Here is a 14,410-nt window from a genome sequence, read left to right on the forward strand (position 1 = left end):
CCTTAGAGAGGCTTTCCAGGTCGGCGATGAGGGCCTCGGACTCGGCGAGGGCCTCGGCGTACTCCACGCACTCCACGTCGCATTCGAACGCGTGTTTGTACGTGGGGCCGACGGTGATGACCCCGTTGGGGCCCGGCATCTTGAGCTTCAGGTAGGTGTAGTTGGGGACGGCCATGAACTTCGCGTAGCATGGTCTTCCCAGTACCGCGTGGTAGGTTCCTCGGAAACCGACCACCTCGAACGTCAGGGTCTCCCTTCGGAAGTTGGAGGGTGTTCCGAAGCAGACAGGAAGGTTGAGTTGTCCGAGGGGCTGGACGCGCTTCCCAGGAATGATCCCATGGAAGGGCGCAGCGCCTGCTCGGACGGAGGACAGATCGACACGCAGGAGCCCGAGGGTCTCGGCGTAGATGATGTTGAGGCTGCTGTCTCCGTCCATGAGGACCTTGGTGAGCCTGACGTCGCCGATGACGGGGTCGTCGACGAGCGGGTATTTCCCCGGGCTCGGCACGTGGTCGGGGTGGTCGGCTTGGTCGAAGGTGATGGGCTTGTCGGACCAGTCTAGGTAGACTGGCGCCGCCACCTTCACCGAGCAGACCTCCCGGCGCTCTTGCTTGCAGTGCCGAGCCGAGGCATTCGCCGCTTGCCCACCGTAGATCATGAAGCAGTCGCGGACCTCGGGGAACTCTCCTGCTTGGTGATCTTCCTTCTTGTCGTCGTCGCGGGCCCTGCCACCCTCCGCGGGTGGCCCGGCCCTGTGGAAGTGACGCCGAAGCATGACACACTCCTCAAGGGTGTGCTTGACGGGCCCCTGGTGATAGGGGCACGGCTCCTTGAGCATCTTGTCGAAGAGGTTGGCACCTCCGGGGGGTTTCCGAGGGTTCTTGTACTCGGCGGCGGCGACAAGGTCCGCGTCGGCGGCGTCGCGTTTCGCTTGCGACTTCTTCTTGCCTTTCTTCTTGGCACCGCGCTGAGTCGACGCCTCGGCAGCATCTTCCGATGGGCGGCCCTGGGGCTGCTTGTCCTTTCGGAAGATAGCCTCGACCGCCTCCTGGCCGGAGGCGAACTTGGTGGCGATGTCCATCAGCTCGCTCGCCCTGGTGGGGGTCTTGCGACCCAGCTTGCTCACCAGGTCGCGGCAGGTGGTGCCGGCGAGGAACGCGCCGATGACATCCGAGTTGGTGATGTTGGGTAGCTCGGTGCGCTGCTTCGAGAATCGCCGGATGTAGTCCTGGAGAGACTCTCCCGGCTGCTGCCGGCAGCTTTGGAGGTCCCAGGAATTCCCGGGGCGCACGTACGTGCCCTGGAAATTGCCGGCGAAAGCTTGGACTAGGTCGTCCCAGTTGGAGATCTGCCCCGGAGGCAGGTGCTCCAACCAGGCGCGAGCGGTGTCGGAGAGGAACAGGGGGAGGTTGCGGATGATGAGGTTGTCATCGTCCGTTCCACCCAGTTGGCAGGCCAGACGGTAGTCCACGAGCCACAGTTCCGGTCTCGTCTCCCCCGAGTACTTTGTGATAGTAGTTGGGGGTCGGAACCGGGTCGGGAACGGTGCCCGTCGGATGGCCCGGCTGAAGGCCTGTGGACCGGGTGGTTCGGGCGAGGGACTCCGATCCTCCCCGCTGTCGTAGCGTCCCCCACGCCTGGGGTGGTAGCCTCGGCGCACCCTCTCGTCGAGGTGGGCCCGACGGTCGCGGTGATGGTGCTCGTTGCCGAGGCGGCCCGGGGCCGCAGGCGCGGTGTTGCGCGTGCGCCCGGTGTAGACCGAGGCTTCCCGCATGAATCGGGAAGCGCGGCATGAGGTTCCGAGGGGTACCCCTGCCTTCGGGAGGCAGAGCTCTCGGCCCGTCGGGCCGCGGCGCCTTCCAGGAGATTCTTGAGCTCCCCCTGGATTCGCCGGCCCTCGGTGGTTGATGGCTCCGGCATCGCGCGGAGAAGCATCGCTGCTGCAGCCAGGTTCTGGCCGACCCCACTAGATGCGGGTGGTGGCCTGACCCTGACGTCGTCGGCGACGCGGTGCTGGAAGCCCTGGGGCAGATGACGTATTTCTCCGGCCGGGGGTTGGCCCGCCCATGCCTGCCCGACGTCCCGGCGGATCGGCTCAAGCGCTCCTGCTCCCTCGTCGAGCTTGGCCTGCACCCCGCGGATTTGCTCGAGCTGTGGGTCATGGCCCCCCGCCTGAACGGGGACCATAGCTAGCTCCCGTGGGATGTCAACGCGGGGCACCGGCCTAGGGAGATCACCGTCCTCCAGCATGCCGAGATGATTGCCTTCGGAGGGACCCCCTAGATCGACGTGGAATCATTCGCGGCTTGGGCCGCAGTCCTCGTCGCCGAGGCTGCGGCTACCGTCGGAACAGTCGGAGAGGCAGTAGTCACATGCGGTCATGAAGTCCCGCATGGCACTGGGGTTGCCAAGTCCAGAGAAATCCCAACAGATGTTGGGCTCGTCGTCTTCCTTGGACCTAGAGGGCCCGTAGGTCGAGACGTCCGTCAGCCGGTCCCAAGGCGACCGCATGCGAAACCCCAGAGGGTTTGGACTCGCCTCTACGAGAGCGCCCGCCAAAGCGGGGTCGCTAGACGGGTTGAGGCTGAATCCAAATGACGTGGGATGGGAATCAGTCGGTACCTCTCGGTCGACGAGCGGCGATAAAGTCACGTCGGGGACTGACTGCACCGTCGTCTCACGTACGAGGGTGATGTCCAGCAAGCTTTTCGCGAGCGCGCTGGCGTCGTCCGCTTGCTCGGGATTGGCGTGTCGCGGGGAGACGGCGCCCGTCTTCGTCTCAAGCGCGAAGTCGATACCCGGTGCGCCCCCCGTTGGGGTGCCGGCGCTGTCGACTCGCTCGACAGCCGACGAGGCGCTGCCTCCTGCTTGGCCTTGGTTGCCCTGCCTTCCCCTCCGTCGGCGAGGAAGAGGGCGGGATGAGCTCGAAGGTTGTTCTTCCACCACGCGGGGAAGACGTCGTCGATTCCGCCGCCGGCGGGCGGGCTGTCGGCCGCCATTGTCGTTGTCGCGCGGCGGTGGAAGGAGTATCATGTCGTAGCTGCCGTCGAGGGACATGAACTCAAGACCCTCGAAACGGAGCACCGTCCCGGGTTGGAGAGGTTGCTGGAGACTGCCCATCTGGAGCTTGACGGGAAGCTGTTCGTCAACACGCAGCAGGCCCCTACCTGGCGCGCCAACTGTCGGCGTTTCGAGACCGGGGGGTCCTTGGGCCGACGAGTGAATGTCGCCGCGTGCCCCAGCCCAGATGGGTCGAGCGCGAGGGCGAGTGCGAAGGGGGGAGAGCGAGGCGACCGGAGACCGGCGTGAGAGAGGTGGGAATCCCGCGGCCTTCGTGTTCGTCCCGCGCCCAGGTCGGGTGCGCTTGCAGTAGGGGGTTACAAGCGTCCACGCGGGAGAGGGAGCGAGCGGCTTCAAGCGAGCGCCTGTCTCGTCCTTGTCCCCGCACGACCAACCCTCCCTAAGAGGGCCCTGGTCCTTCCTTTTATAGGCGTAAGGAGAGGATCCAGGTGTACAATGGGGGGTGTAGCAGAGTGCTACGTGTCTAGCGGAGGAGAGCTAGCGCCCTAAGTACATGCCGTTGTGGCAGCCGGAGAGATTTTGGCACCCAGCTGGTGTGATGTCGTGGCCGTCGGAGGAGCGACGGAGCCTGGCGGAGGGACAGTTGTCGGAGCGGTTGAGTCCTTGCTGACGTCCTCTTGCTTCCGTAAGGGGGCTAAGAGCCGCCGTCGTCACAGAGTATGCGGGGCGCCATCATTGCCTATCTGGCGGAGCGAGCCAGATGGGACGCCGGTCTTGTTCCCTGCGGCCCGAGTCAGCTCGGGGTAGGGTGATGATGGCGCCTCCTGTTGACGTGGCTGGTTTGCGCCCTAGGTTGGGCGATGTGGAAGCTCCTCCGAAGCCGAGGTCGAGTCTGTCTTCCGTGGTCGAGGTCGAGTCCGAGCCCCTGGGTCGGGCGAGGCGGAGTTCGTTGTCTTCTAGGGCTGAGCCCAAGTCCGAGCCCTGGGTCGGGCAGAGCGGAGTTCGCCGTCTTCCGGGACTTAGCCCGAGTCCGAGCCCTGGGTCGGGCGGAGCGGAGTTCGCCGTCTTTCGGGACTTAGCCCGAGTCCGAGCCCTGGGTCGGACGGAGCGGAGTTCGCCGTCTTCCGGGACTTAGCCCGAGTCCGAGCCCTGGGTCGGGCGGAGCGGAGTTCGCCGTCTTCCGGGACTTAGCCCGAGTCCGAGCCCTGGGTCGGGCGAAGCGGAGCTCCCTATGGTGCCTTCGGCAGGGCCTGACTGCCTGTCAGTCTCACTCTGTCAAGTGGCACCGCAGTCGGAGTGGCGCAGGCGGCACTGTCCTTCTGTCAGGCCGGTCAGTGGAGCGGCGAAGTGACGGCGGTCACTTCGGCTCTGCCGGCTGGGGGGCACACGTCAGGATAAAGGTGTCAGGCCACCTTTGCATTAAATGCCCCTGCGATTTGGTCGGTCGGTGCGGCGATTTAGTCAGGGTTGCTTCTTGGCGAAGGCAGGGCCTCGGGTGAGCCGGAAATATGTTCGCCGCTGGAGGGGGGCCTCGGGCGAGACGGAAATCCTCCGGGGTCGGCTGCCCTTGTCCGAGGCTAGGCTCGGACGAGGCGTGATCGAGTCCCTCGAATGGACTGATCCCTGACTTAATCGCACCCATCAGGCCTTTGCAGCTTTATGCTGATGGGGGTTACCAGCTGAGAATTAGGAGCCTTGAGGGTACCCCTAATTATGGTCCCCGACAGATATAGTTATCTCAAAAGGGTGGAGGATGAGTCTGTGGGATAGAGCGCAAGGAACGTTGGCTAGAGACTTGTCGATCCTGAGTACTACTAAGCTAGTGGGCGACTATAGAGGTCCAGGTCACAAGTGCATAACTTTACACCTTTCCCCTTCCCATTCTTGCGTTATTTATCGTCTTTGCATTCCGCTTCTTTCTCCTCTCACATTCGTTCTCCGTCTGTCATTGTTGCACCTTCGCTCTCCGTTTACACTCAACTAGTTGCTAGTTCTTAACCAGGAAGATCTAGACAAGGTGTGTGAACTCCTTGGGTGGGTCAAGCCACCTATTAATGAATCTAGAGTAGACTCATAAAGAGGAGACAAGTAGGGCTGGACGAAATACTCGTGGCTCGCTGGCTCGCTCGGTTCGTGGTCAGCTCGGCTCGGCTCGGATCGGCTCGTTTGAATTTTTTCACGAGATGAGCTAACATCCTAGCTCGGTTTGTTAATGAGCCAGCTCGGTTCGTTAACGAGCCAGCTCGCGAGCTAAACGAGCTACCATATTCCAGCAAAACGAAACTATATGCATATCATTTACAAAATAATTGATGAACATGTTATATATATGTGAGGTGTTTATGGCCTATGAATTAAACTAATGATTAATGAACTATGTCTATGTGTTAATTTGGTTTATGCAAATATAATTATGGGTTAAACTGATGAGCATGTATGTGAATTGTGAATTAATGAGTGATGAATTGTGCTAATTTGGTGTTATATTGACGTGGTTTGTGAAACTATGAGTATAATTATTATTTTCTATTGTTAAATTAGTTTGAAATTAACTAAAAAATAATTATTATATACATTTTATTTTTTTTCTGCTCTGGCTCGCGAGCTAAACGAGCCAGCTCGAGCTCGTAAACGAGCCGAGCCGAGCTGACTCTGTGGCTCGTTACCTTAACGAGCCGAGCCGAGCTGGCTCGTTAGCTTAACGAGCCAGCTCGAACTCGGACGAGCCGAGCCGAGCTGGCTCGTTATCCACCCCTAGAGACAAGGCAGTACTACATAAGCTTCTACTCCCATGAGATGGTGGAGCTGAACTTCTCATTATCAAGGCTCTTTCTATGCGTCCTTGACTTCTATAGCCTTTAGGTTGGTCACATTACCCAAATTCCAACATCGCCATCTTGGCTTCTTCGTCTTCACTTATAAGTATGAAGCGTTCATGGTGGGTGAGGCCCTACATTGAACTCTCCCACCACTTCTTCATTCTCTAGGCATTGAGTAGCTAGAATTTCTTTAGTATTGTGTACTTATGACTCCGCTTATTGCTTTAGACCACGCTTCTAGATGTCATACATCATGATGGATTTCACCATTAAATGGGAGCACTAGTGGGCATCATGGATCTATGTCATCGTCAAGCCGCATGTGCACCTAGAGATGCTGACTAGAGTCGACAGTTGATAGGGGCTAGTGAGAGAATTTGTTGATCTTGGACGCGACATGGAAGCTAGTCCCAAGGAGGATCGTGGAGCTCACCGAATGCGAGGCTATTGACAAATAATGAGCTCGCCGATGCGGGGCTATCAATACAGGTCGGTCCTAATGATACTACTAAATTAAGAAATTAGGGAAAAAGTGAACTACATCAAATAATAGATTTACAATTAAAGAATATAAGTACTACATTCACATTTATATGCTTTTCATTTTGGTCAATGATGGTCTAATTATACACCAATAGTATCATTTGTGCACCATAAATAGTAGTCTATACAAACAATTAAGAAGGGTAACAATTACATAAGTTGATAAAGTTGCACCATGGCATTTTAATGCACAAATAAGAAAGCATAAAAATCAAACCTTCCTTATGCTCTAAAGCACCTAAGAAATTTCTTTGGAGCTACCCTAGTGGCACGGTACTTAGCTGCCATCTCCTCAGTCTTGAGAATTTCTTCACCATGCTGGGCCATAACCATCGCTCTCTTTTCCTCGGCCTTCTTATGGATGATTGCCTTCTTGTTTTTCATCTTCTCAGCATATTCAGCCATTTTCTTCTCTAGTTCTTCCTGATCAGTAGCTCAAAGAGATTAATATTTTTTATTTTCATTAAAAAGCACACAATTTCCCACACCATATTTTATGATATACCTATTACATTAACATCAATATAATTGTTTTCTCAAAAGCAACTAGACATCAATACTAAAATTAAACCATTATATCAAAACAAACACTTTTAAGACCTTACCTCTAGTATATAGTACTTCTGCTGATTATGTTTATTTTAGAGTTATAGTCTGTGAAACTTCTTTAATTTAACCATCAATATAAGAAATGTTTAAGTTACACATATTAACAACATAGGTTGGTGATAATTCGATAATATATATGTTTTTTATTTATAATAGTACACTTTGTAATAGAAGTAAAAATGACACATTTATTTATAATAGTAAAATTTGCAATAAAATGTCATACTTTGTGACATGTGGTTATAATTTATCATATGGAATTCTTTTGATGTTCTAAATGACTTACATTTGTAATTAGAGAGAGTTCTGAATATGGTATGATCATCCTTCAAAACGATGTATAATAAGACAAATGAAAACGTCAAACTTACTTTCTTCTTTTTCAACTCAGCTTCTATGATTGCCTTCTTTGTGTTCTCCCATGAAAGAATAATAGATTGTTTCTTAGCAGTCCTGTGACATATGGATTAGTTAGTTGATTATTTGTGGTTTTGTGATTTATTTTTGTTACCAGATACACATAATTTCTAATGAAATCATACAACAACATGAAGGCATGGCCATCATATGCTTGTGCTCATGCTTGCTAGTATGTTTTTTCTTAATACCTACTTGCTCACTTAAACATGGTGTACCACTGAGTCACAAAAGATCGAGGGTTTAGGCACATCAATGAAAAAAATACATAAGCATTTTCTTAGAATGTTTAAGTGTTTAGATGTTTGGAGAATAATTTAGCTCAGATAAAAAATGAAGAAAAAAGGTTACCATGACAACTAATAGTTGCTATAAGATGCAAAAGTGACTAGATATGTGAAAAAACTAGAGAACACAACTTGGCAACATACTTGTTATCTGCTTTTGCCTTCTCATTCTCTTCCCAAGCTTTAATCAAAGAGTTTATCTTCTCTATTTCCACTGTTGCAAGAGCAATGTCTAAACATAGGTTACCTTAATTAGTCAACTCCCATGATTATATATGCAATAGGAAGAAAAAAGGAAAATCATTTAATTACCTCTATCATTGGAGTTCCTTGGCATATTATTCAAAGAAAAAGGTTTATCATCCACCTCTGGGAATCACAAAATATATGGAACTTATTCATGGATTAAGATAAATGACTTGATTAAACATTTGCCCTATGGAAGATATGCAATGATAGTATTGAATGAATCATGTACATCTTAACTTCATACAACTTTCTGAGTGTGTTGAGACATATCATACATAGTTGAAATTGTTAGAGATTTGAAAGATTTTACAAATTTCATGTTTGAGTATATTTGGTAGTTAGGATTGTAATCATGTATTGACATGTACCATGTAGGGATAGCAACGGGTTGGATTCGGGTCGGGTATAATAAATATCCGCCATCGACCGTACCCGCGGGTATTAGCCATACTCTCTCGCAACTGTATCCGCGGGTAAAAAATTGTACCCGTGCCCGTACCCGTCAGGTATCGGGCGGGTATCGGGTACCCATATATATAAACAACTATATATATATATAAACAATACAGAAAAATTCGAGAAAAATATAATCATAACCAGCAAAATTTCCAGAAAACTTATGCGTACAGGGAACACTTCAAACAAGTCTTCATGAATTATGCGTCAACACAGGCATACAGAACATAATATGGGAACACTTAAGTCTTCATGATACATGCTCACTAGTTTTTTTAGTTTTTAAGGACCGCGGATGACAAAAAATATCCGTGCCTGACCCGATTTTATCACGGGTCGGGCATAGGCAAGACCCGCGGGTACAAATTCGTACCCGAACCTGACGGGTCGGATATCCGACGGATATCCGAACCCGCGGGTAAAATTGCCATCCCTAGTACCATGAGAGGCATCTTTCCCACCACATCCAAGTCTATATGTCTATATACAGTGTCTAATAGGCTTAATACAATCCTTCCAACTTTCATGGTTTCATGTGTTTAGAATTTGGCTCTTTGGCTAAGGCTTTTGCTGCCACTGTTGTGTTGGCTATGGTACATAATTAGTATTATTAGATGAACCTTTAAATCATTTCTATAGTAAATTTATTCGAATATACAAATATCCTAATATATTCTATAAATCCAGTCAAACTAAAGGCATAAATACCATAGCGATAAATATTTATGAACGGAAGAAGTAATCATGAATTCATATTTACTTTTTTATCAATAAAGCTGTGCCAAACAGACAAAAAAAGGTAGGTGTTCCACGAGATTAGACAAAGACAACCTTTTATGGCCGATTTAAACAACGACTATAACTTTTGCAGCTCAGAAATTTCCTGGTTAAAGACTTCTTTGGATCGAAGGATTATTTTCTGAATCCTACGTTTTTCTGTGTTTTTAACTAATTTCTATATTGTTCCTATGAAATTCCTGCGTTAAGTCCTAAGTAATTTTCAATACGATTGCACTAGCGCATGGCACAGGCACAGGCACAGGCACAAGCTGACAGCGCTCTCGAAATTCACGGAGGAAAACTAAGTTTGCCTTGTGCGAAGAAACAGAGAAAAAAAAAACTCAGGACAGGGTGCTAGGAAGAACACCTAGGGGCTAGCGAAGTGCTTGTACTACTCACTGTCAACGACGATCAGGGCCTTGGAGTTGGAGCCACCAACCGGAGGCCCAGGCGCGGTGACGCCGGCCTCCTCCTCTGCCACGGCCTTTGCCGCCGTCTCCGCAGCCGGCGCCGCCTCCACCACCGCAGCCATCTATCTACCTCGCAGCTCACGTACGCACAGGCACAGGCGAATCGGCCTAGGCTGTGCCGAGTTTTCTGGAGTTGGTTTCGAAGCAGCTGGGGGCGTGTACCGTGTACGTGGCCGCACGCTGATAAAATATATACAGCGTCGTCCGCGCCGGCCGGGTTTAGCAGCTGGCGAGGCGTGGAGTGGAGTGAGAAAGCTTAAGACTTTGCGAGCAGGCGCGCGAAAGTAAACACAAGTTAGTTGTGACCGCAGGATTAGGACACCGCTGGTACGCGCCCGCTATACAGCGTCGTTCCCAACCGCTCGTTCCAAAGCAGACAGACAGCTTTGGTAGCCTTCGTCGTTGCGGTCCTCGGCTGAAACTGAAAATTCCCGATCAGCAGTTGTCGCCGCGCGACGGCCGCACCGAAGCCTGGACGGCCGGCGCTGGCGCTTGATCTGGCATGTTCAGATGACGCTTGTCGGTGGCTCGGCGCGCGCTAACCGATCGAGCTTGCATACAATACAATGGGAATGCTCAACCATAAGCCTCGTTCCCCTTCCTTCCTGTCAGCTTCTTGCAATCATCTTTTCCTCGTTTTGTTATTTGAGACTCACATGCTTGATAACCTGTAAAAGAACCGCACAATGGTCGACACCTCCTTTATGTATTTTAGTTACGCAATAAATCGCTGTCCTGTCACATGTACCATGCCTTCTTATATTTATGTAGTCTGATATTTTCAATGGCTCAGTAGTGCGCTTAACTTTCTTCAGAACTATTCCTCATTTGATAAACATACATGTCTATCTATGTTCATTACAATATGGGGGATATCAGTTAATGGTAGTTATGGGCTGTCGATGACACTTACATTATATTACTTGAAGTGCGCTCTTTTTAAATTATGCTTTTCATCGTAGTCTGGTTGGGCTGAAGGTTCTGGCAAGTTGATTGCGCTCCAGCTAAAATCTGATTCTGCTTGTAAGTCATGCAGTGGCGGACCCAGAAATTGGCTAAGGCCCGGGCCAAAGTGACTATAAACTTTATACATCTTCGTTTTGATTGTTACTGGCTTCTTGTATCTGAAACATTTTACAAACACAATAAAACTCTATAAAACATCTAATTAAAGCCTTAAAAGTTAAAAGGATAGAGAAATTAAGGGCACTGTTGAACACTTGAACACATACCGTCTACCGAGGAGGCCAGGAGGGCGCGGCCGTGCGGGCGCCGCGGTGTTGGCTGGCGCACGGCGTCAGCTGGCCGCGCCGCAGAGGGCGCGACGACGCGTGGCCGGGCTGCGGACAAGGCCAGTTGGCTAGCGCGCGGCGTCGGGTGGCACTGGCAGAGGGCGTGTGGCTAGGCTCGCGACCTAGCGTGCTCCCTGGCCCATGCTTCCCGTGACTCCGTGTGAGCTTCTGAGCGGACACGACCACAACTGATGAGGGTGTGAAGAAGCTAAACTTCTAACTATAATGCATGATTTTGAAAAAAAAAATGAGATTTTAAAGAAAAAAATTATGAAGGATTTTGACTTACTCGGATTTAATCCCACTTAATCCCGTCTAATCAACATGGATTGAGCATTAAACAATCATGCCCTATATAGTATGGTTTTAAAGACGAGTAAACGGTATATCACATACAATCCCAATTGACAAATATACCCCCACCGTCTTATCGGATTATTATTGGATAAAAATAACTCCATTATGTTTTTCTCATGCACTACAGCAAACCCGTGCAAATAAGTGGGAACTGAGACGATAGATAACTCCATTATGACAGTGAACATGCATATAACCTTTATCACTTTCTGTTAGGTAGTTCCAGTGGCTGATTCTGAACCAGCACAATTCAAAGTCAGCTCAATTTGCAATAAATATCAGCAAAACAGTAGAGATAGCGCATTTATCAAGAAGAATACTGATGAAAGCAAATACAGACATTTATGAAGCAGGATATTCAATTTTGCATATACTGAAATTTTGAAGTATCACAGAATGTATCTCTACTAATCCTTAAGACAATAGTGTAGACATATACAAACACAATGAAGATGCACTATCTTCTTATCGTGATAACTCCATGATCTTCTTCTCCTTAATAAAGAGAGATGAATATCTTAGCTCCATATGGTAACAGCCAATCCTGGCAACTGCATATGATGTACATTTCATTTGTACTAGTTTTCTGGAATTGGAACATAACCCTGTGGTTCTTCAAGGCGAACTGGAGCTATAGCAGCCACCACAACAGAGGCACCAAACAACACGACAACCAACGCTGTGAAGTTCACCAAGAATGCCTCTGTGCCGTATTTGTCGAGACCCGAGCTCTCGAGGAAAGTGAGCTTCTCAAGAAAGCCGAGTTCCGCATTAGCCAGTGCTAAGATGTAGACAAAGAGCCCAAAGAGTATGTGCCAAGGAAGAACACCCTTCTTCACGTTTGGCGCAGCACCAGGGAAGAAGAATGTAACGAATCCAACTATCCACTGTGATAAATTAGGCAAATATAAGTGCAATCCCAATCCAACTATCTAACTTTGCCATCATATGCATGACCTTACCTGAATACCATACAAAGTAATCGTCCCTATCCCAATCCAAGAGTGCAAACTGTAAAGATTGGCAATCCCACTCTCATTATGATTTTTGAAGGCGAAATATATTCCAACCGCACCAAGGACAAGTGCAATCCCGTGGAGAACTAGATGGATCAGCTTATTTGTCTCGTGGTTCGATGTTGGAAGTACCCTGTATACCATTATAGCTGACAACGACGAACAAGATGTTACTAAACTAAAATCTGTCATGTGACAGAAAAGAGAAGCCTGGAAAACATTTAAATCATTTACCTTCGCCGCCGATGATAATATAACCGATAAGCATAAGAACAGGGTGAACCTGCAATGTTTAACATGTGATGGACTCTAAATCAACTTATTATTCTGATTCAGTTTCAAAAAATAAAAACTTATTGCTCTGATTCACTAAAAACTGTACAGACGAAACAAATGGTTAGCTTGAAGCAATAGATAGGGTTTCGTGATTTGAAAGGTAATTGATGAAACCTCAGGAGGGCAGGCAGACAGCAAAATGCTTTCTAACTAACATAGGCCACAACCTCAGCCAAATAAACACGTATTAAGTGCTCTGCTAGTTTTAGCTAGAGATTCTGAATAGCGGCATAATTGAAGTCCTGGATTGCAGAGAACTGAAGGTCCAAAAGCTGATGGCTCTTTGTGAATTCTAGCTCATGGCCTCTCTCTCTCTCTCTCTCTCTCTAGTTTGAGAGGATTCGTGGATCGTAGAATCTGGGCGAGCTGGATTGTGTAATTTAGTACTCCACAATCCAGCTCGTGCAGCAGCCTATGTGTAATTTAGTAGAAAGCTACTACGGGGTATAAAAGATAGAATCCACAATCTCTGACTGAAGCAAAGAAAGCTAGAATCCACACGCTCGCCGACAGAACTGCACAATAACACTTCTTGATAATTCTATAATTCTACTAGATTTAAATTTCCTCACTTTTCTAGCTCGTGAAGCAGCCTACACGCGCTCACGTCGACGCGACGTCAAAGGGGAAAGAAAGCAAACAAAAGGGAAAACACGCGTCCCCAAAACAAGTTGTCGGCGTTGAAGCAACCAGCGCGGGGAGGGGAGAGGCAGTAGTACCCACGTTGAAGATGAGGTTCTTGTTGGTGGCCTCGATGGCGAGCCCACCGCGGAAGTAGATGGCCCAGACCAACACCATGGCCGCCGCCGCGACGGCCAGCGCGTGCGCCGCGTACGTGAAGGGCGCCGCCCGCACGCCAAGGCCAAGCCCCATGACGTTTTCTTCGCTTTCCTCTTCGTCGCCCCCTTTGCCTTGCCACCCGCGGCGCGCTGCTGCTGGCACAGTGCCACCAACGCTCAACGGCGTCCGACGCAACGACTGGAGGGACTGAATGCGGGAGCGTGGTGTCCCCGCACCGTCGTCTCCTATAAAAATGGCAGGGATTTCGTTGGTTTTTGTTGTTTGGTTTTTTCGCTGTCACTAGAGCATTCTATCGAACATGTTCGGTGTACGAGTACCTTATATAACTTGGTTCATATCTGTAGATTCTCGTGCTACCGAGAGCTCAAGTTTTTAGCTTGTTACTTCTAGCGTGATCCGTAGCCTTCGTGTGTGTTGAGATTTGAGAAGAATCAAGGTGCCACCTGCGTCCGCGGGACCCAGCGCGAGAAAGCAACAGCAAATCGCTAGCGCGGAAAAAACTTGCACCGGTCTGGCGACGACCGGTGGGTTGTTGGAACTCGTGACCAAGAGCTGTGCTACCCTTTGAAGACCAGAGGATAGCATACTTCGTCTTCTCCTGTGCTCTGGTGTTATCAGGCTTGGTGACGTGGTCAGTGGTCACTAGCATGGGTCTCTGATTCTCCGTCCGCCGACTACAAGGTTACAGGTAAACTTCGTGAGGATCGCTGGCTGATGGTAACTGATTGCGGAAAACTGGCATGAGGGCCGCGTGAGAGTTCAGAACTCGGCGTTTGCGTTTTGCAGCCCTGCTCCCGCGTCTTCCTCGTCGTTTCGTAATGATCCTATAATTAACCTAGCGTTTGATGTCATAAGCATAAGGGCATTTGGTCTAGTGGTATGATTCTCGCTTTGGGTGCGAGAGGTCCCGAGTTCGATTCTCGGAATGCCCCTATATTTATAAAATATTTTTTTTAT

General features: G+C 49.8%; 2 protein-coding genes and 1 non-coding gene across 4 annotated transcripts; 1 reads left to right on the forward strand and 2 right to left on the reverse strand.

The window, feature by feature from the left end:
* Positions 1-6,411: 6,411 nt before the first annotated feature.
* On the reverse strand, positions 6,412-9,916 carry LOC100285314 (remorin). 2 transcript variants are annotated; one of them, XM_020553407.3, is made up of 5 exons: positions 9,581-9,916; positions 8,009-8,065; positions 7,841-7,910; positions 7,364-7,445; positions 6,412-6,806 (listed from the first exon to the last, which is right to left on the reverse strand). In XM_020553407.3, the coding sequence occupies exons 1-5, from the start codon at positions 9,711-9,713 to the stop codon at positions 6,606-6,608; spliced, it is 543 nt and encodes a 180-aa protein (XP_020408996.1). In that variant the 5' UTR covers positions 9,714-9,916; the 3' UTR covers positions 6,412-6,605. The 2 variants fall into 2 exon arrangements, with proteins under 2 accessions (XP_020408996.1, NP_001354150.1); NM_001367221.1 differs by having other exon boundaries at positions 6,416-6,806; positions 7,841-7,928; positions 9,581-9,844.
* Positions 9,917-11,644: 1,728 nt separating this feature from the next.
* LOC100384594 (Ascorbate-specific transmembrane electron transporter 2) lies at positions 11,645-13,822 on the reverse strand. The gene is made up of 4 exons (NM_001177098.1): positions 13,376-13,822; positions 12,551-12,599; positions 12,263-12,465; positions 11,645-12,187 (listed from the first exon to the last, which is right to left on the reverse strand). Exons 1-4 carry the CDS (start codon positions 13,523-13,525, stop codon positions 11,879-11,881), a joined length of 711 nt encoding a protein of 236 aa, NP_001170569.1. The 5' UTR covers positions 13,526-13,822; the 3' UTR covers positions 11,645-11,878.
* Positions 13,823-14,313: 491 nt separating this feature from the next.
* TRNAP-UGG (transfer RNA proline (anticodon UGG)) lies at positions 14,314-14,385 on the forward strand. Its single transcript has one exon. It is a non-coding gene; the product is annotated as a tRNA-Pro (tRNA).
* Positions 14,386-14,410: the final 25 nt, after the last annotated feature.

Source organism: Zea mays, chromosome 5 (assembly GCF_902167145.1).
Source record: "Zea mays cultivar B73 chromosome 5, Zm-B73-REFERENCE-NAM-5.0, whole genome shotgun sequence".
Lineage (NCBI taxonomy): Eukaryota > Viridiplantae > Streptophyta > Magnoliopsida > Poales > Poaceae > Zea > Zea mays.